Consider the following 21,048-nt stretch of genomic DNA (forward strand, 5'->3'; position numbering starts at 1 on the left):
GGAAAATACAGTTGAGCAGGAAATGTGTTTTTCAGTCCTCATTCTAATTCACATCTCCTCTTACCTAGTTTAACTTCAGCATTTTCTGTCAGCAAGACATTTTGCCCCTTAATATCTCGATGAATCACCTTGTGCTGGTGCAGATGACTAAGACCCTGGAGAGATTGATGAGGAAAGGTAGATTGTAATTTCTATCTCAAGGTAAAAGAATGAATTAACAAAATAATGCATATCGGTCACCCGAAAAAAGTGTATTCTGAACTCAAAGTGTGTGATTAATGAAGCATTTGTGGCTATTTAGGACATAAGTGCTGTTTTCAGCATACCGTGCATGCTGATCCGCAGTTTACGCACAGGGAAATATTTTAATTCTGCAGTAAGAATATTTCTATATAAATACCACTAAGATGGCATAAATATCACAGAGATATACCGTCTGTTCCCTTTTTGTCTTGGAAACTAGGAGAGGGTATTTACAGGGGTATTCTCCCCTCCTAACACTATGGCGTAAAGTGTTAAGGCAGCAGTATGCAGTCCAAAGCTCTCGCTCACAACCTGAAGGTTGCAGGTTCAATCACCACAGGTCAGTAAAATGAGTACCCAGCTTGCTGAGGAAGGGGGGTAATAAATAAATTACCTGAAAGCACTGCGAACTAAGTTGGCGCTATACAAATAACAAGTCCCTACTGCTAGGATAAACCATGTTACAATTGGTGGCAATCGGACTTCTGGGTGTGCTGGGAACTGCAGTATTGCTCAGTAAGTGGATAGAACTCTTTGATCTCAGGGAGTATCCCAGAGCTTGGACCCCCTACCTACCAAAACAGAGGTTGGACCCCCACCTACGGAATCTCATGTGGATTTTTTCGCAGACATTCCTTCTCTAAAACCCCATCAGAACCTAGAGTCGCATGCACGTTTAGCCCTCCTATTGGGCAAAATCCATGTGCATTATTTCAGACGTGACTCTATGCGGATCCTTATGAGTTGACATGTCACTTCTTCAAGCTGAACTGCATCGCAAATTTCACATGTGGATATTGTCCACTGACCAGGCTAAATCTGCATGCGAATCTACAGCATCTATAGAATTCTATTGTAGTTTAGGAGGCGGAATCCATGCGGAAGAATCCATGTGAACATACCCTACGATTCTCACCAATAAGATAGAAATGGCCTGGTGATAATCTATTACTTATTATGGTGAGAAAACCCAATGGACACGGTATGAAACACAGCAAAAAGTTTAATAAATGCCATTTAAGATTATTATTTTCAACAACCAATGCCATCCCACTTAACCGAAGAAACCACTGCCTCCTTACAATACTAGTATAGATTGTTCAATATATCCCATTGGGGGGGCTGTTCGTGTTTAAACAAAACATATGTTTTTTACTGTAAAAGCTTTCTTTTAATAAAACGTAGTATTCTTTTTTGCATTCAAGACCAAAAAGGATACACAATAATTGTGCCCATCCTATCGACTCTGATGTTAACAAGAAAAAAAAGAGCACATACCACAAATACACCATATATACATTTTTTGAAGAAGAGCGGGAAAAGTGGTATGCTACACTACTGGCATTCCACTGGCATCAGCGCTCACATTCAGAACGCTGCAGCTTCTAATTGGTTTTCAGTGGTCAGATGACTTCTGGTGATATCATCAGCCACCAAAAACACAAAGAGCACAGCAGGACTGCAGCGCTGAATCGCAGAGGATGGGTAAGTACAGCTCATTTCACTGTTTTAGCACAGTGGACCCTATAGGCGGAATGTTGTCCGATAACCGGACAACCCCTTTTATTGTGTTGTCTGGTTTAGATAACCATTGTTCCATACTCTATTAGGTAATTGTGAATAGATACAGAGAAGTCCCTTATTCAAGACTTACATCCATTGTCACTTTCGTTTTACCTATAATATGGGGACTAAATACTTTCCCTACAGATTACCGCCAATCGCTGCTGGAGATACCAGAAGATGATTTGATCAGCTTACTGTCTGGGAAACCTAACAAAAAGGGATTGTCCAAAGTATACAACCCTTCAAGGACTGGCAAGAACATCACTGGGAAATGAATGTCTTCTTTTAACCAACAACATGCCGCTCATATAGAGGGAAATAACATTTCTCCTTCAACACAAAGATTTGATTTTAGAGCTGTGAAGCTGAAGGCAACCTTCCATGTTTTTTCAAAAAGTTTTGAATTTTTTGAAATAAACAAAATGAACTCATCACAACAAAACAATGGCTCCTGCGTATGTGGTTTTCTTAGGTACATCAAGAATTCACAAGATTTGGCTTCACAGATATATCTTTTGAAATGTATTCTATTCAGTTATGCGTATACATATGCAAAATCAGTCTGGCGTGTGTTCTAGATGCATATATACCAGATATAACAGCAGCTCGCCTAAACAGCCAAAGAACCACATGCAGTGTTCTAAAAATCTCTGATCGACAGTAGTCAGAATTTTGACCCATTTACATGTGTTACCCCATACGTATATGCAGAACAATTTCATAGTTTTAAAAACAAACTTTTCATAGCATAACCAGAGTTTTGGCCTGTCCATTCCTCTTTCCCTCTGCCTCCCAGTCCCACAGAGAAAGTAATCCTGCTACTTTTTGAAACAGAACGACCAACCATCCCAGAAAATGGTGGTGGAGATGCAGACCCCCTTTCCCCGGGGCCAAGTCAATTGTAAGGGCTCATGTCCACGGGCTTATGCATAAAACGCTGCATATCAAAGTTTGCGTGAGCTCTGCTTTTCACACATTAGTTCAATGTGGGCTATATGCACATATTACGCGGTAAAATACAGCATGCTGAAGTTTTTTTTCACGCGGATATCAACACACAGTGTCCACAAACTTATGTGCATAAAAGAATGAAAGCCCATTGACTTCTATTGCTTCCAGATACTGCATGTCACGCACATGTAATACGTGGCAAAAAAAAAATTACCTGTGGTTCACCTATCAGTAATCACCCCATGTACCAAACTGTGAAACAGAAACCGTCCCTGATATCACTCCTGATTCTTTGTGGCAGTATGTGAATAAAACTACCCCATGTGTCAAAAAAGATGGGTCAAGATAGGTGTCGTCTCTCCTTAAGGAGAGCCCAAAACATTGTGTGGAGACACCTAAGGGGTGAGTGGTTCGAGGGAACATAGTCTCTCCCCAAGGAGAGCACCCAGAAGGGGTGTGAGAAGACACCTGACAGGTAAGTGAGGAGACCTGTAAGGCCATGCATGCTCTTCTGGGTAATTTATGCAAATAAGGAAGATGGACCAATACCGCTGCAGCGCTACTTATTGGATAGCAGCACTCCTTCAAATCAACGTATGACTCTTTAAGAAGTCTGTAAACAATGATTGGGAAAAGGAAACCAAGCCAGAAAACCATACGCGGACAGCTGTTTCGAGGGGCAAACACAAGCGTTGCCCTCGTATTTTTGGTTCTAAACTTCCAGAATATGCTTGAAGATGACGTTCATTTCAAATTCTTCTTGTATATTTTGTTTACACCACCCAAGTGACAAACGTAAGTAAAGAAAAAATATATTGGCCCATGTAAGCCCAGGGCTAGGTGGAGATATTTTTAGTCAAGAACTGCAGCCTTTCAAAGGAAACAAGTATTTGCTTTTATTAGTTTTAGTTTGGTGTAGCCGTTTCCATCGCATGACGAAGCCCGATATACCATGGTATGTCTGGAAGGGACATCCCGGAAAATTTTTATAAGGATAAGCTACAAGGTGGCTATATGGGTCAAAAGCCTTTTACTCGTCTTTTTGTATGCCTTAAAAGGGGAATTTATCAATGTCAAAATCATAAAGTTACAAATATTGACACTTTTATTGCATAAAAATGTGCAACTTTCACTGTTTTGTGCTGTTCACGACAATATTTAATGAAGTAGTTGTGGATTAGTGGGAGGTGGTGTGCATGTCCGGACCAACAATTTGACTATAATTTATGTCAGGAGCCGGAGTAAGCTATACCAGAAGTCTACTCCAACTCACAGATGTAGTAGATTTCTTTTATTTGTGGCACACAGACAGCCCAAGACGCATCACATGTAGTAGTGAAGTATACTCCCCTTTTTCCCAAGCAGACATAATTCAAATATGCTGCAACATAGGGGTATTTTTACAAAGCAGACATTTGATGCAGATTTTTGAATCTGCAGGGATTGTGATACAAATCCATGCCAGTAAAGTGTCCTATTCATTTCAATAGGTTTTCACACAATATTTGATATGGCGCATGGAAGAAAAACAGAGGGCTAAATCCATAGGAAACAGGGGGAAAATCAGTGGCAGAAATATGCAAGTTAGCCACGGATTTCTGCCACGTGTTTAGAAGTGGCATCCGTGAAGAAAAATCCAATGCGGATTCCGCTAGGTGAGCATACTCTAAAGGGCGTTTGTGAAAACTGTAGTAGATTTTTTCCACCATGAGAGAAGAGCGGCCATAAGTACCTGGCAATGGCTTGTTAATCGCTCCTTATGGCAATAAACATGTACACTTGACAGATCTAGGCATGAATACTTATGGAAGCTTCAACCAAGATAACAGGCACCTCACAACAATAACCTTGTTTTGTTCGATCACCTCCGGTCTTTTGAAATGCTTACCAATCAACTAATAAACCAAGAGCGGTTATGGTAAACAATGCATTTTCCCTGTAGTGCCTCTGCAGGAGGAAGTGTAGTATTAAATGCCAGTGATTCCGATGAGTAGGCATATATATTGCACAGTACACGGAAGGTATGGGTATAACAGAATAGGGATCATTGGTACTTAGGGGCTGTTCAATCTGATTTAGGCCGCCTGTAGACAGCCGGGTCGGATCCGGCTGCAATAATTCTCGCAGCAGGACCCGTCCCGAGCCCCTGCAGAGAGCAGCGCGTACTCACTCGCTTCCGCGGCTCCAGCTGTTTGATGTGCCGGCAGCCGGCGCATGCGCAGACTGGAGGCGGTGGCCAGGGAGTGAGATTTCTGTACGGGGCTCGCAGAGCTCCGCACAGAAATAGAGCATGCCGCGATGTGTTTGCTGCGCGAAATTTCGCGCTGACAAATCGCAGCCGTCTGCCTAGGATTGCGTTTGCTAATGCAATCCTATGGCAGCGTCCACGGGCGGAAATCCCGCCGTGGAATTTCCACCCGTCTGCAGGCGGCCTTAAAGGTTGTCTGCCAATTTGGGGAAACCATTCCATGATGTCTATATGGCATAATGGGACATATAGATAGGGGGGTTTTATATTATTTCTCCTTTGGCAAAGAGATTTTCCTGCAACTCACCGGAACCGCCATGGGAAGTAAAGTGGCACCGCAATATGCCAACTTTTTCATGGCAAAACTGGAGAGTGACTTTCTGGCCTCCTGCTCCAGCAGACTATTGGCCTACTTTTGCTACATTGATGACATCATAGTCATCTGGACCAACACCAAACAAGAACTAATAAAATTCCATGAGAGATGCAATGCATTCCACCCTACCATAAGCCTGACATTAAGCTACTCATATACTGAAATCAACTTTTTGGACACCACCATGAAAATTTCAAACAACTCAATACAGACATCCCTATACTGAAAACCAATTGATCGTCCCACATACCTCAAATGGGAAAGTTCCCATCCTAAACACATCAAAAAGTCTATTCTCTACAGCCAGGCTGTCAGATAGAACCGGATCTGCTCCAACCCAAAAGACAGGGAGGAACATTTACACCATCTTAAAAGGACATTTTTAAAATATGGCTACCATCCCACCTCAATTGATGACCAAATCACAAGAGCCACCAGGATACCCAGAAATCAACTACTCCAATACACAGAGAATAAAGGAAACAATTGTGTACATCTAGTAGTGACCTACAATTCACAGCTAGAGGTACTAAGGAAAACTGCAAAGAAACTCCACCATACCCTACACAAGGATGACCGTCTGAAAATCATATTCCCAGACCCTCCACTTCTGTGCTACAGGCAACCTCCAAATTTGAGGAACCTTGTAATCAGGAATGCATTGCCTTCTGACACACAAAGAGGAACTTATCCCTGTAATGTGAAGAACATCAAGATCTGCTCACATATACTGACTGCAGACAGGATACGGATGCCCAACACACAACAGGACTATAAGATCCCGGGGACATTCACATGTACCATGTCCAATGTTGTGTACCTGATCATGTGCAGTAAATATCCTGTTGGGGGCCTTTATGTTGGGGAAACAGGACAAAAACTGAAAGCGAGGATGAGATCATATCGCCATACAATTACTCAGAGGAAGACAGAATTACCTGTGGCCGAGCACTTTTCTAGTCAAGGACATGACATAGGGGATATGAGAGTTTTGATATTGAAGGGTGGTTTCAAGTCACAAAGCCATAGAAGAGTTTAGGAATATAAATTTATAACAACCTTTAACACGTTCAATGGAGGGTTGAACTATTGCCAAGGTTTTATGAGTGAATGGCAGGTATGAGAAATCTATAGCACAGATAAGACTGCTGGCCTGGTGAACCCCCTCCAACAGTAATTCAGGGACCATAAACTTTCACTCCCTTATCCGTGTCTAGTTAAAAATGTTTGTGTACCTGTTGCAGCATTCCTGGCCTGACGACCCTCCCCAACAGTAATTCAGGGACCATAAACTTTCACTCTCTTATCAGGGTCTAGTTAAAGATGTTTGCGTTTCTGTTTCAGTACTCCTGGCCTGATGACCCCCCAACAGTAATTCAGGGACCATAAACTTTCACTCCCTTATCAGTGCCTAGTTAAAAATGTTTATGTCTGTTGCAGTATTCCTTTTAAGTGCAAACCAATCACATCCAGGTCTGTGCCTTGTCATAAGTATGTGTGTATAAATATGCATGCCTCTTCAGATCTATTCCATTTTAGCCTGAAGAAGAACCTTGCATTGGTTCGGAAGCTAGCTATAACATCATGTATTTTTCTTAGACATTAAAGGGTATCATATCTACAAGATTGCTTGGTTTCTCTTGCTGGGAACAATCAAATTTGACTCTACTGGCTAACACGGTACCAAACCATTGTTTTCATTATTGTAAGAAACCCCCCACACACCTTGAATGAAAGCATCAGGATTACAGCGTTTACTGCGATCAGCATTATACATGGCCGCTTCACTTTTAGCTCTTGGTGCTTGACTGCAATATTATCTGAAAAATGTATTTTTTCCCTATTGTTGTAAGTCATTAACACTGTTTATATGGCATTTGTGAAAGGTTTGTGGTTTTTAATTAAGAATCATGACCACTCTGCAGAGATGTGCAGCTTGCAATTAGCTCTTATCACAGCTTGTGGTTCGGCCCACATAGTGGAGGTAATACATCAGGCTGTGTAAAAGATGTATTAACATGCTTCATTTTATAATTATCAGTAAACCTTCATGCCGTAGGAATCTGAAATACATTTTCTAAAGGCCTGGTTTTGATAATAAATCAAGTGTTCTAGCAAGTACAATGTTATTTTTAGTAAAGGCGACCCATTTTGTGCGCCAGCAAAGTCACAAAGTCACAATCAGGTCCAGGGCTCAAAAATATTGGAAAAAATACATTTCTAATTTTAATCTTCACAAATTATAAAAAGGTCATTGAGCTGCAAATGTGCATTTACATGATTGGGGCGATTTCTAAAGGCGAAGTCATGGTTGACGTAATAAAGATATACGATTGTGTTCACATCTATCCATTTTGACCAATGCCACCATAAACAGTAGAAAGGTCGGGAAGTGTTGGGTGTGCTTATAGTCATCCATATACCCAGAACTGGGGTAGATAAACCACCAAGTTATGAAATGCTGACCATGCAAGGGAGTTAGTCAGGTGTGGTACACACAATATAAATCACTACAGCTCTTAGGGTACTTTTACACTGGTCGCCTATTAGCCGAAAAATTTGTGATTTCCAGCAATAGCCATCCCATGTAACCCTTAGCAATCCAATTTTGGATTCAGGGTTTCCTAGGGGGCTTTCTCTTTCTGTCATTATACAATGGCGCCGTCTGCTGGCTAGAGCCAGTACTGCGGTATGGGACATGCTGGAGAGGCCCCAGACAACAGAGCAGCCAGTAATATACAGTAATAATACCCTGCGGGACGTCTTCCAACATCGGAGCTGTACAGCCTTCAATCAGAATGTCTTCAGTCGTCAAACAGTGGATTGGAAAGGGTTAAGAGCGGAGGGTACTGGAGCAAGAAATCACTATTTAGTCGCTATAATGAAGCGACTAATGAGCCACTTCTCACTTAGTGTAAGTATATGAACGATTTGACTGCCTGTTGACAGTAAAAGGAGGCGGGTGGCCGAGAGATCTCCGGTGGGCTTCGCCTCCATTCACCGTATCACTATCATGCCCATAGACTGTATTCACGTGGCCAGTTATTCTGTGCGAGTCCTATCCGTGTCCAAGATGGGCAGAATTCGCATAGAAAAAGAAGCCATTCTTTTGAATGGCTACACTTACAAGAACCATTTTTCACTTGGACCAATAGTCTACAGTTTGAAAAATTGCTGCATGCCCTATTCTTGTCCAATTCTTGCTCAGGGTTAGTTCATGCAAATGTACAGTGCCCACACATCGGACAGTGCATAGACGGGGTATCCGAGTGCTGTCTGATCTCGGCCATGTGAATACAGCCTGATAACAGTCTACAAAGTCCCCCACCTCTGTATCCCAGCGCAAGTAACGCTGTACTCTGGACAATTATTAAAGGGGTTGTTTAATAAAAAAATAAAATAGAAAAGAAGAAAATGTCCTAAAATGAAAACAGTACTCACACAGTCAGTGGAAATACTCTGGTTGCTCCAGCGGTCACTACCATGCTTTCTGGCATAACAAATAGGTGAGTGGCCGCCTGGTAATCGGTGATGTAGCAAAAGGGTATTGAAGAAGAAGTGGGTAGTGCTTTTTAAGGATCATTTCTGCTTTTTTTTTCTTTGTGAACTACAGTACAGGACAACCCCTTAAGCTGAGCGCTGCCTGTGATTGGCTGAGCACTGTGACCAATCACTGGCAGAACTCAGCTGTCATTCAATGGCTGAGCGCTCAGTCAATGACACCAGGGCTTTCTGGAGGCGGAGACTTTTTATTCGCCGGCCTCCAGAAGACAGAAGAAGACTGCCATGCCACAGAGAAAAGCCTGACAGCTCTTCTAGGTGAGCATAATTTTTTTTTCCATTCTTTTACAGCTAGGGCTGATTTCAGGGAAGGGCTTATATGTCAAGACCTCCCCTGGAAATCATCACTGCGGGGATTGCCTGCAACCCATCGCTTTCAATGGGACCGCAGCAGTGCCGACCCCATTAAAAGCAATGGGATAGCATCAGGGACTTCTGCCACAGCTGTGGTAGAGGATTCTTTCACCCCCGTGGTCCCTGCGGGGATGAAGGAATCCTCTGCCATAGCTGTCACAACTGTGGCAGAAGTCCGCGAAGTACTCCCTATGTTCTTAATGGGGCTGCTGCCGGCCCTATTGAAAACACTGAGCAGATATTTCTTAGCGTAAAAATCACAAATGAGTATGAAACCATTAAAAATCATTGGTTTCATAATCATGGCTTCGCAGGAAAAAATATCGCTAGTGGTAAGCCACCCTAAGGCCATACATTAGACAAAATCGTCTAACCATCTTATGGTGTATGGGGACCTCCAGACACTCCGCTTAAGGACTCTTCATGTCCACAAAAAAAATGAAATAATTTTTTTTGCATCTTTTAAAAAAAGCAGACAGCACACGGACTACACAAGTATGTTGTTTTCCTCTCACCATTGATTTGAATGCGTGAGTCTCACCAATAAAACAGATCACAATAGCGCATGCAGAGTTTTTCACGCAGCCCGTATCTGCATGCAAAAACGTGGTAGTGTGCATTACACCACAGGATAATAGGAGTCTGTATGCTGTTTGTTTGTAGTTCGTTTTTATAACGGATTTCACATGGATTTAAAAAAAATCCCTAATATGCCAGGGGCCTTATACTTACTGCTGATATCCACAGCATGACTCAGGCCATGAAATCTCATTTCTTCAAGGATGTTCTGTAAAACTTTTGTGACAGATACCATTGATGTAACCATTTCTGCTGCCACCTTTGTTACCACCATCAATTACAGTCAAATGTCCGTTTTTCTTTCTGATCATCATACAGAGCGGTATTTTCCGCACTGGGTGACGCTAACACATTAACACTTTCCAGACTTTGAAGAAGTTTGGCTACTTTAGTTGCTGCTGCAGTGCAGCACGAATACCTTGTAGAGTAATGAAACTTTCTCCGTTTTAGATGTTGATTTGACGTTAAAGAATCTGCAAGCTGGCATGTTAAGTGATAACAGTAGCATTAGGCTGTCCAGCCAGTACTTATTGTTATAATTACTGCAGTATTTTGTCTATTAATTCCTAGCAAACAAAGACTACGGATCATTAGAAGTTGAGAGTTTCGAACACAATGAGACCATTTTAACAGCATGTCGTCAAAAGGCCTTTAGTAAGAGTCAACATCAAGCTATGCACGTCTGTCTACATAATGCCCCTCCATATGTTGACTCAGCACTAGTCAGTCATTCTCCGCAACAAGTAGCTCATTTATCAAAGGCTATGCCCAAATTACCATTTCCAAATGTTCATTAATATTAATCACTGGCTTGTGCACAATGAACAACTATGAGTGTTGCCACAATGTTCTGTCAATGAATGACTCTTCACATTAGTAAACTACATACACCATAGTTGACCACTTTTTTCGAATGGTCTTCTTTTAGCTTTTTGCTACAAGTACATAATGTTATAGCTGGAGGGCTTGCAACAGTATCAAGAGGCTGGTGGAGGTTTTCATAAGGTGTCAGCCTGTGGAGATCGGCCTGGTGACTGTACTACTGTACACAGAGATCACGATCAACTATGTCTAGTTCTAGCGATCAGAACCAGGAGCTGGCATATGCCACCGGGGATTATCAAGATGACCACATACTTACACATTCCCAGAAGGTGATGACAAAGAGGATGCTGCTCTTTGCAATAAATGACGTTATTATGGACTAGCTTGCTGAATGCACAATGGGTCACTCAGGAGCAGCAGATGAATGATTCACTGCCCAACCGGAATCGAGGATGGAATGGTACCAGGTAACAAATGATGACTGCATTACTGACCGTAAGACACGGAATGCCAACTGTCCCACTTGCCACTAGGTACCGGTAAAAGCTCAATAAATATGACACTAAGCAAAAGCAATTGTATCATGGATTGAAAGTTTCTTCAGGACAAGCGTCTGTCAGGTTATGTGACACCTTGGATGATGTCCTCAGGCTAGGCAGAACAATCTTACCGTACTGTACATATAATTACGCCTTATGTATAGTCTACAGGGCTCCTATAAAACTGTGCTTTCTGTGGCCTGGGGTGCTGAATATGGACGTGTTGTGATAGGAGGGCAGATTCAGGTCCATATATAATTGGATCACAATTTTTTGTAAAGATAGAATAGGCAATAGTATTCTGTCCCCATGCCCCAAAAAAGTTTCCGAATGGAAGCTAGATGACAGAATCTACTGCAAGAAAATGTAACGCTTAAAAGTATACAAAATACAATAACTTAGAAAAACTATTTACGTAAACCAAGCGTTACACTGAACACACACATTAGATTATAGGGATTGGCCGACTGTCTAAGGTTTATGGAGGCAGTCCAACTACACCCCGATTAGATACGCTCATTTACATTTATTCCGATGCACATGGAAAATTTATATGCAAGGTTGTTCTATATTATCAACTGTGCAACAAAAAAGACTCATAGAATCATAGAATGGTTGGAAGGGACCTCCAAGGTCATCGGGTCCAACCCCCTGCTCAATGCAGGATTTACTAAATCATTCCAGAGAGATGTATGTCCAGCCTTTGCTTAAACACTTCCATTAAAGGAGAACTCACAACCTCCTGTGGCAACCTGTTCCACTCATTGATCACCCCCACTCAAAGCATCGGTCCCAGAAATAGATCAACAAATAGCTGACAATATCATCAAACAACATAACGCTGCTTAGATGAGTGACTCAAAGAACTTCCTTGGGGCTTATTCACATGGCATATTTTTCAACAGTATTTTGTGAGCCAAAACCAGAAGTGGAACGAACAGAAAATTATAATGGAAAGTTTTGCTCCCCTGACATGTACATTTTAGTGAATACTTTTCCCATTAAAGTATAATTCTGGAGCGTCTTCTATCTCCGTTGTGCCATTCCTTGGTTATTGCTTTGAAAACCCTACGAACAAAATGACAACTAGGTGTTACCTTTCCCCTTGTCACGTGGTCAATTTTTTACGTCCCTGCACCATTTATTACTGTCAGCTCTGATTGAACAGTGTCAGGCTATGTAGGGACTATAGATAGGCGAGTATACTCGCTAAAGGCAATTGCTCGAGCGAGCATTGCCTTTAGCGAGTATTTCCCCCGCTCGAGACTGCAGGTTCGGGTGCCGGCAGCGGGTACGGAGCTGTGGGGGAGAGCGGGGCGGAACAGAGGGGAGATCTCTCTCTCCCTCTCCCCCCCCCCCCCCCCCCCCCCCGCTCCCTCCTGCTGACAGCCGCTACTCACCACTCCCCCGCGCCGGCACCCGAACCTGCAGTCTCGAGTGGGGGAGATACTCGCTAAAGGCAATGTTCGCTCGAGCAATTGCCTTTAGCGAGTATACTCGCTCATCTCTAGTAGGGACACAATTTCATGTAGTAACATCCAGTTGTCAATTTATTCATACATTTCTAGGAGGAACAACAGAGAGACGGTATGACACAGTTATAAAAAATGTTCCAGAATTGTTATTTCAGACCTCTCTTACACCCATCACGAGAGCTGACTCATCTCTCTAATTTGTAAGAGAGATCCTACAAACTTTTTCCCCTTCTGTTCCACAAGCGGTATCCGTCCACCCTGCGTTGGCCTATTCCCTCTCAAATACTAGGTTTCCTCCTTCTTAATCTTTGTCCTTAATGGGGATCACAATCTATAGACCCTTTCCAAAAGCCCACAGGAAACCCTTGCAAAGGAGGGGAGCAGATACAAGATCCATGTATGGTAGATGTTACCTTAGGCTGGATTTGAACCCATTGCTGCAAGATAACAGTTCTACGTATTATGAATCATACTAGAAAGGGGTTTCCCAAATCAGCTGATGGTTAAATATACTAACATGTAAAGCCAAGGCACTTTGTAATATACTTGCATATAAAAATATGTATGAATTGCTGTATCTTGCGGACAGTAATATGATGCAGCCCAAGCAGAAAGTCTGAACTTCCGCTGACATCCAGTTCATTGAACACCTCTATAGGACTGAGTGTACGGCCACGTCATCATTGACATGTACGGCCACGTCATACATGAGGGGGGCAGGACCAGACCCTTTGAAAACATCCACTGTGCAATGTTAGTACGGGGAGTTATACCGGGAGGTTCTTTAGCTAAAATGGGAGGCCAGCAGTATCAATGATGCGAAATGTAGGTTAAACGGGTTTTGTCATTAAAAAAAAAATATCTAAGCTTACCTATTCCTTCCCTGTCTGTCTCCTTATCACATCTTCTCCTGGTTGAGCTTCTCCAGTGCCCCAGGTCAGCTTACTGCAGGCTGGGCCCAGCTTGTTATGAGGGCTGCTTATCACAAATTCCTTCCGTCTGGGTCAGTGAAGGTCACATCCCTGTGCTGCAGCTTCACTGCCTAGGAAGGAATTGTAATCTATTTCAGAGACAGCTCGCATGAGCAATCTCTGAAGAAGATAGGCAGTCCTCCTGCTGGCCTGTGAGCTGTGACATAATGTACATTGGAAGACTGCCAACCAAATGTATGTAACCTCACAGGAAGGAGAAGAATCAGGCAGCAGGAGGTGAAGGGACCCCCTGGACTGCAGGAGACAGGAGAAGATAATTGAGGTAAAGATCTGGTAAGTAGACTGATGGGGGAGGAATAGATAAGTATAGCATTTTTCTTTTTTAGTGACAGAACCCCTTTAAGTCCACGGACAAAAATAAGTAAACGGTGAAAAATGCCTGAAAACACTGTGAGACCCTTAAAAAAAAATCATACTAGTGTCAGAAATCCCCTATAAGGACGAGGTTGCACACTGACTTTTTGTAGCAGATGATAGTTCCTAAGAATATATTGAGCTGCATTTACACGCAACTTTCAAGAGATCTTCATTCTGTCACATGTCAAGAATGACACAGAATACAAAAAATTAAAGTTGCATAGATATCGCACACAAATGGCTTCTGGATATACGTAATAAAGCAACATAACCTTTATACGCTCCTTAGAATGAAGAGAACAATCTCTGCTTCATGTAACTTGTTGTGGAGTCAAATGCGACTATTTTTAAGGAGCTGTGGCAAAATTCAGGGCAAATCAATAACTATTGACAAACCCGAAAAGTATGCAGAATAATAATTATACAATCCTCCTATTAACTGTGTAACATTGATTTTCCACTTTAGAGGCCAAAACCTAATAAAGCGTTCTGCATGACTGTGTATTCTCCGTGGAACAGACTGATGTTTGTTCTTCACATATTAGAACATAGTTATCGGCTGAAGGACTGTGAATATTGGGTTGTTCTTTCCAAAAAACTGAAACCTGTATTAAATTGCTGGAATCTATACAAATCGTGGTATAAGGACATACATACCCGCAAGATCTCTCTGCAGATGTATGCAATCCACTCTTCTTTCAATGTATTGCCTTTGGTGTTCTTGATTAAGTCAGTAACAGATCCGGCACCACAAAACTCCATCACCAGCTGGGAAGTAAATGGCACATTTTAGGTATATGGGATAGAAAGCCAAAAATGTCAGAAGCCACCTCCTCCTCCTCCTTAGGCTACATACACACAAGCGCGAATCTTGCACAAGTTGTGTGCGTTGCGAGACGCACCAAACTCGCACGAATATGAACTCCATTCTTTTGATAGACTTATTCACATAAGCGATTTAGTCCAACACAGTGATGCTGTGAAGTTAAAAATCGCTGCACGCCCTATCTTTTGACGCTCTCTCGGAACTAATGGCCCATTGTTTTCAATGGGACCTTTAAAGACATTCCATGGCACTCGCATACCGTATGATGTTGAAATCAATGGGAAACGCTTGTGATCCTCTAGCGAGCGTGAGGATCGTAATTTTACAGAAGTGATGCATTTTTTAATGAAAACCATTTCACAACACATGTTGGCAAGCACGTATGGGGCCAATTTTCTCAGCCTGATATCGCGCTCGTCTGGGCTAATGTCCACGGGCGTTTTTCCATTGCGTATTATGCGTGCGTGACACACGGTGAATGCCGCAGAAGCGATGATGCAGAATCCGTAATGTGTCCGCAACGTTTACTGCGGATGGGACGCAGGACAGACGGCTTCCATTGACTTCAATGGAAGCCATCCATGCGGAGTCCACATAAAAAAGGGGAGCAGGCTGCGATTTTTCATCTGTGGACGGAAATCACAATTGATTTCTACTCATGTGTAGGAAGCAGCGAATCTCTATAGGAAGTAACGGGTGGTATTTGCTGCAGATTCGCGGTACGGACACCGACCGTGGATTCCACAGCAAATATCTGCCCGTGTAAGGAAGGCCGCAGTCTGTAAAAATAGTTGAAGCTCTACAAAAACTGCTTAGAAAGGACTCCGGCCATAATCTGGTGTGGCAGGATTTCTGAAACAAATAATACTTTGTAGATAAAGTACGAGGATAATGAATAATGTGCCCTTACCCATAGCTGGTCATCCATTCCGGGGGGGTTCTTTTTTATGAATGCCCCATAATATGTAGCAATATTTCTGTGGTGCGAATACTTCTTGAGCATATTAATCTCCTGTTTGATCTCTTCCTCTTCATCCTATGAAGTGTCAATAATTAATGTTTGATATTTTCTTTGCACTTTAATAAACTTCCAGCACAGACACATTCATGATATAGGGACCATTGTGGTGATCAAGAACACAGCTCAACCTCAGTTACAAATGAGACAATTCACTCAAAGTTTGCACTTCCTCCAATGGCAGGTTGAACTACGAGTGCGATATACAGAAAATTGTACAGATATAGAACAAAAGGAAGGGTAAACACTATCAATATTATTCAAATAGAAGTATTTATTGGGGGTGACTTCCCTTGAGCTAATCAACCTGACTTCAGAGGGCAAAAGATGATAAATAAGACCAGTACCAGCCTGCTGCAACCAATTACATTATATACATATTTTGCAGCAAGGGCAAAAGGTAAAGTCCAGAAGACCGAAAAGAAGAATAAAAAGCTGCATATTATTAACGGTCGGAAATGGATGCAGCAATGCTGATGAATATTGTAGACCGAGTCCATGACTTAAATCTCAATAACCATCTTTGTAACATCTTACATGGTGTAAGATGTTGAATGGTAACTGAACCTTAAGACAACTTATTCTAAAATGACAGCTAATGTGATAATTAGCAAAAGTGTAAGTCGCTTGATTAATGCAAAATTGTTTTTGTGCTAAAAATTCCTTTGAACTACTGGCCACTACTGCCTTCCTTCAAACTGGCTTTCCATTGCCTGTTACTCAGTGATCCCAATTTATAGTAACAGAGAGAAAGAGATCGATTATAGGAAGTAGAGAAAGAGGACTCATGCTGCCCATAGAAATCTATGGAGAAGAGGGTACGCTGCTGGAGGAAGAGAGACAAACATGCTAATGGTGAGTAGTTTACTGTGTTACAGCTAGGGAAATCACATCTACACTATTAAATCCTACTGTATAATGTTCCTACGTGAAGATGTTATGTCTGTGTGTTCCATGGAGAAAAAAATATATATCCTGCACTTCTCTGTGCACAGTGTGTAGAACGAATCATAGCAGCTGGTCTCTTCCCTCCAACTCAGAGAGAACTGAAAAATAGATACTCAACCTGTAGAAGGAGGTGAAAAATGCAGGATACAAGTCATATAATGGCCAGGTGTGTTATTCTGAAAAGTTATCTGAAACTGCAGGTACGCTTCCAACAAACATGAAAAAAAATAGCATACGACCAACTAATGCCCGAGATGTCATCTGTCAGTCATAGGCTCCCATGTTTAAAAAAAAAAGTGTTTAACACACTGTATATCATTTTGTAGTGAAGGACCTAAGATTGTATGAAATTGATATCATGACAAATTGTATGTCAAAGCAATTCAAGAAAGGATAAAGGGCTTTTCCGAGACTATAATATTGATGACTTATTCTTATAATAGGTCATGAATATCAGATCTGTGGGATCTGAGGCACAGCATTGTTTGCAGGAGCCGTTGTGCACCTGAACTAGCACAGCCTAGTGGCCTGTAGTGGTACTGCCGCTCTCTCGCATTCGCTTGAGTAGGACTTTTTACAGTACAATTCTGGGCCACTGCACAATGTATGAACTATAGTGGTTCCTGTAAACAACTGATTGGCAGGGGGGCTTGGCAACAGACCCCCACTGATCCAATATTGATTACATATCCTGATGTGAAATCATCAATATTACAGTCCAAAAAAACAGGCACATCTGTTGGTTATAACCATTAGATTGGCGAAGGTTAGTTCATTGCCACAAGGTGGCTCCTGTTTTCTCTATATGAATGGAGCCGTGGGCAAGTGTGTGGGCTGCCTCCTCCTTCAAATCTTATGAGGCTGATGAACCTAGTCTTACCAAACTAACTCCGTTATTACCACAATACCTCTTCAAACTAAAATACATATTACAAAAAAGGACAGGTGGGAACCACGCAATGAAAAACCTAAAATATACAATAAAAAGTACAAACTGCCGAAAACCCCCTAAAAACATGAAATAGTAAGAAATATAAAAAGATGGTGATTATAAAGAAAAACACTCAACCAGCTACACCATGAAATAGAGGTTGTGTGCCTTCTATTAGGATGCCCAACTTTTACTTTTTCAACTAAAATCAGTGGTGGATTAAGAGTGAAGTGAACCATGGATGGGTCTCCGCTATAACTCGAGGCACAGCCCATCAACGAGAGTGGCTCCGTTTCAGGAAGGAAGCAGCCATGTTATTTTAATCTCATTTAACCCCCTTAATCGAGGCATTATACTGCTAGCAAACAGGAGATATCTTCTAGCACAGAGTAGTGTAACATTCCTGCCGGCATTCCAGAGTGTTGTCCTCCGTGTACAGGACATGATTACATCTCACCACACACCTTCTTTCGCACAGTAACAATACTTTTCTGGAATGTTCCCTGTTAATATGTTTATTTTGGAACATGTGAATGACCTTAACTAGAGGCTGTCCAGATAAAACAAGGAAAAGATAAAAAAACATGTCAATGCTGGACTGGAACATCCAACTACTGTCAACATCCTCAAATCAAAATAATGGCAAGCGGTCTGGAAGTAGCTTTATGCCATTATCAGACAACAAATGAAAAAAAAATAGAGAACTCAATTTTTCAATATTTTACACTTCAATTTACGTGAAAATAGAGAAATTTTTTTTTTACAAATTCTCACCTGACAAAGCCCTGCCACTTCAGTGCTCCCCAAGGGTCTTCCTTCATATGGCTGCAATGGTGACATGTCCATATACCCATGTGACCACTGCAGCCAACCACCGGCCTCAGTGATCTCGCGCCGTATGCTACAAAGGCCAGTGATTGGCTGCAGCAGTTACATGGTTATATAGGCACTCACAGATTAATGCCCTTGTAGTGCATGTCCAGCACTGAGAAGGAAGAGTCTAGTGTATTCATGATATGCAGTCCCCCCACCCACACTGCTGCTGATTGACAGGCTTATTTTCCTATATATAGAGTAGGGACTAGCAAAACAATGAGGACCCTTGATGTGGGCTTGCAGGCCTGAGTGATTTGGCCAATCCACCAACTAATACCTCGTACTTAGGATAGCTATTCCATCTGGTTATGCATGCTGGTATGTTGGATTCGTGTTTTTTGTGGTTGTTAGTCATGATTTATGTCTGTATTCCGTCCTATATCTGTTCCATCGATCCACTGGTTGTTGGATGCCCCATTCATGTTTATTTGTCCTACCCGTCGGTTGGTGGGCGGACATCCGGGAATTATCCTGTCCCATTTGTTCGTTGGTCGGCAGACATTAGGGTCTAGTTTGTCTGTCTGTTCCTGTGTCTAACCACCCATAAGTAGGCAGACACGCCCATCCTGACTGTATTAGTGCCATGTGTTCCCAGGTTTCTGTTGACAGTCCAGGATGAACGTAACAATATTAGAGAGACTCTGACACTTATTTTTATATATATATATAAGCTAAGCTTATGGGTTGAAAGTAGGTGACCCGCCTAGTCTGGGATGTAAGTTTTATACTTAGCTTCCCTATCGTTTACCCGGTGTAAGCGCTGGAAGCCACCACTGAATGCATTGAGTGGCACTGCTCAGTAGTCCGGTTGTTCTAATTTCACAATGGATGGAGTACTTAGCAGCACCACTCAATGCATTCAGTGGCGGCTTTCAGCGCTGAAAACAGGGGAACGACGGGAAAGGCAAGTATAAAACTTACATCCCTGGACTCCACGGGTCACCTACTTTCAAGCCATAGGCTTAGCTTATAGGGCTAAAAGTAGGTGATAGATGTCCTTTTAAGAAATATTGGGCAGCTTTATCAATCCTTTCCATGAATTAGACATTGTAGACTGAGACTAGACAGCTTAAAAGTACAGCTAAAAAGTAAACAGCAAAATAAAATACTATGAAAAATAAGAAAATTAAACAAAAGGACCCCCCCTCCCCCTACCAACCACCCCTCCACCCCCCCCAAAACATAGTGGCACATTTACCAGCCTTAGATACTGAAGGAGGTTGTGCCAAAATAAAAAAATCTTAGACATCTTGGACCACCCATGTGCAACCAGCCAAAATTTCTGCTGTAATGTATAGCAGTTTCTACAGTAAGAAATTCTGAGTTTGATGGGCCATGGGAAGGCCTTGCCCCCTCCCACCAAGCCCTTCCCACTTTTTACAAAAGTGCCAAGGTTGGCGGAAAATGCCAAAAACTCGCAAATTCTTCCCACAGTATTTCAGACATGAAGTAAATAAAAAATACATTACCCCTGTGACATCCATGACCTTAATGGCGGCAAGTTGTCCAGTTTTAACATGACGACCCTGTAAAAAAAAAAAAGACCTGTAAATACGTAGTTAGTATTTCGAGAAGCAGAGCAGATTGAAGCAGCACTTTGAGCTTGAAGCGATACATTTATGTGGGTTGTACATCACCGGCAGGTCTGCAATCACTTCAGTGATAGATTAGCCTCTGCTACATTGTAGAAAATAAGCAGATTTGTTGACATTTTGACACAAAGGGAATTGAGTGCAGGGCCATTTACAGATCAGTGAGTCAGCCGCTGCTTTCTACATGACTAAGCAGTGGAAGGGTCATTTCTTTTATACCTAGGCCACAGATGGCAAGAAATTAAAACCATAAAAGCTCACTGCAGCTTTCAAAAAGACTTTATTTTGCAAAACTTTACCTTTAAACATCTACAAAAGAAAGTGCTTCTCATACAATACAATGTAACACACACAGAAGTCAACATGTGCAGCGCACCAAAATGTCAAATGAAGCTCATGGGGAGGGATGTTCACGGTCAATCCATCCACCCCAATTCATCTACAACGGACGCTTTCCAATTATCAGAGAACAGACAGTGACAGACATTTTATGCCGCAGCAAGAATAAATACTTTTAACCTAGAAAAACCTTGTAGTAGTATAAGACGATGAGTCTCAGTGGACGCTCAAATAATCAACTATCAGTTAGTAAGGGGTTCTCTGAGTTGTAATATTTCTGTGAAGCCCATTTGTGTACAAGCTGCAGTCCCGCCCAATTTATGGGACGTCACAGGCGCTGCAGCCAATAGCAGAGCTAAGCAATCGATCGCTGAGCTCTGTTTTTGGCTGCTGCACCTGTGACGTCCCTTAACCCCTTGAGTGGCACGCCCGGAAAAGTTCCGTGACGAGCT

At 42.2% G+C, this 21,048-nt stretch overlaps 1 protein-coding gene across 14 annotated transcripts in view; it reads right to left on the reverse strand.

The window, feature by feature from the left end:
• Positions 1–21,048, reverse strand: part of TNIK (TRAF2 and NCK interacting kinase) — a 254,044-nt gene that overhangs the window by 127,544 nt on the left and 105,452 nt on the right. For all 14 annotated transcript variants that reach the window (XM_066601124.1, XM_066601158.1, XM_066601133.1 and 11 more), the window contains exons 3-6: positions 20,135–20,191; positions 15,803–15,928; positions 14,724–14,834; positions 65–155 (exon numbers count right to left, since the gene is read on the reverse strand). In XM_066601124.1, coding sequence (XP_066457221.1) covers positions 65–155; positions 14,724–14,834; positions 15,803–15,928; positions 20,135–20,191 — 385 coding nt within the window. The remainder of the gene's footprint in view (positions 1–64; positions 156–14,723; positions 14,835–15,802; positions 15,929–20,134; positions 20,192–21,048) is intronic.

This window comes from Eleutherodactylus coqui, chromosome 1, assembly GCF_035609145.1.
Source record: "Eleutherodactylus coqui strain aEleCoq1 chromosome 1, aEleCoq1.hap1, whole genome shotgun sequence".
In the NCBI taxonomy this organism is placed as follows: domain Eukaryota; kingdom Metazoa; phylum Chordata; class Amphibia; order Anura; family Eleutherodactylidae; genus Eleutherodactylus; species Eleutherodactylus coqui.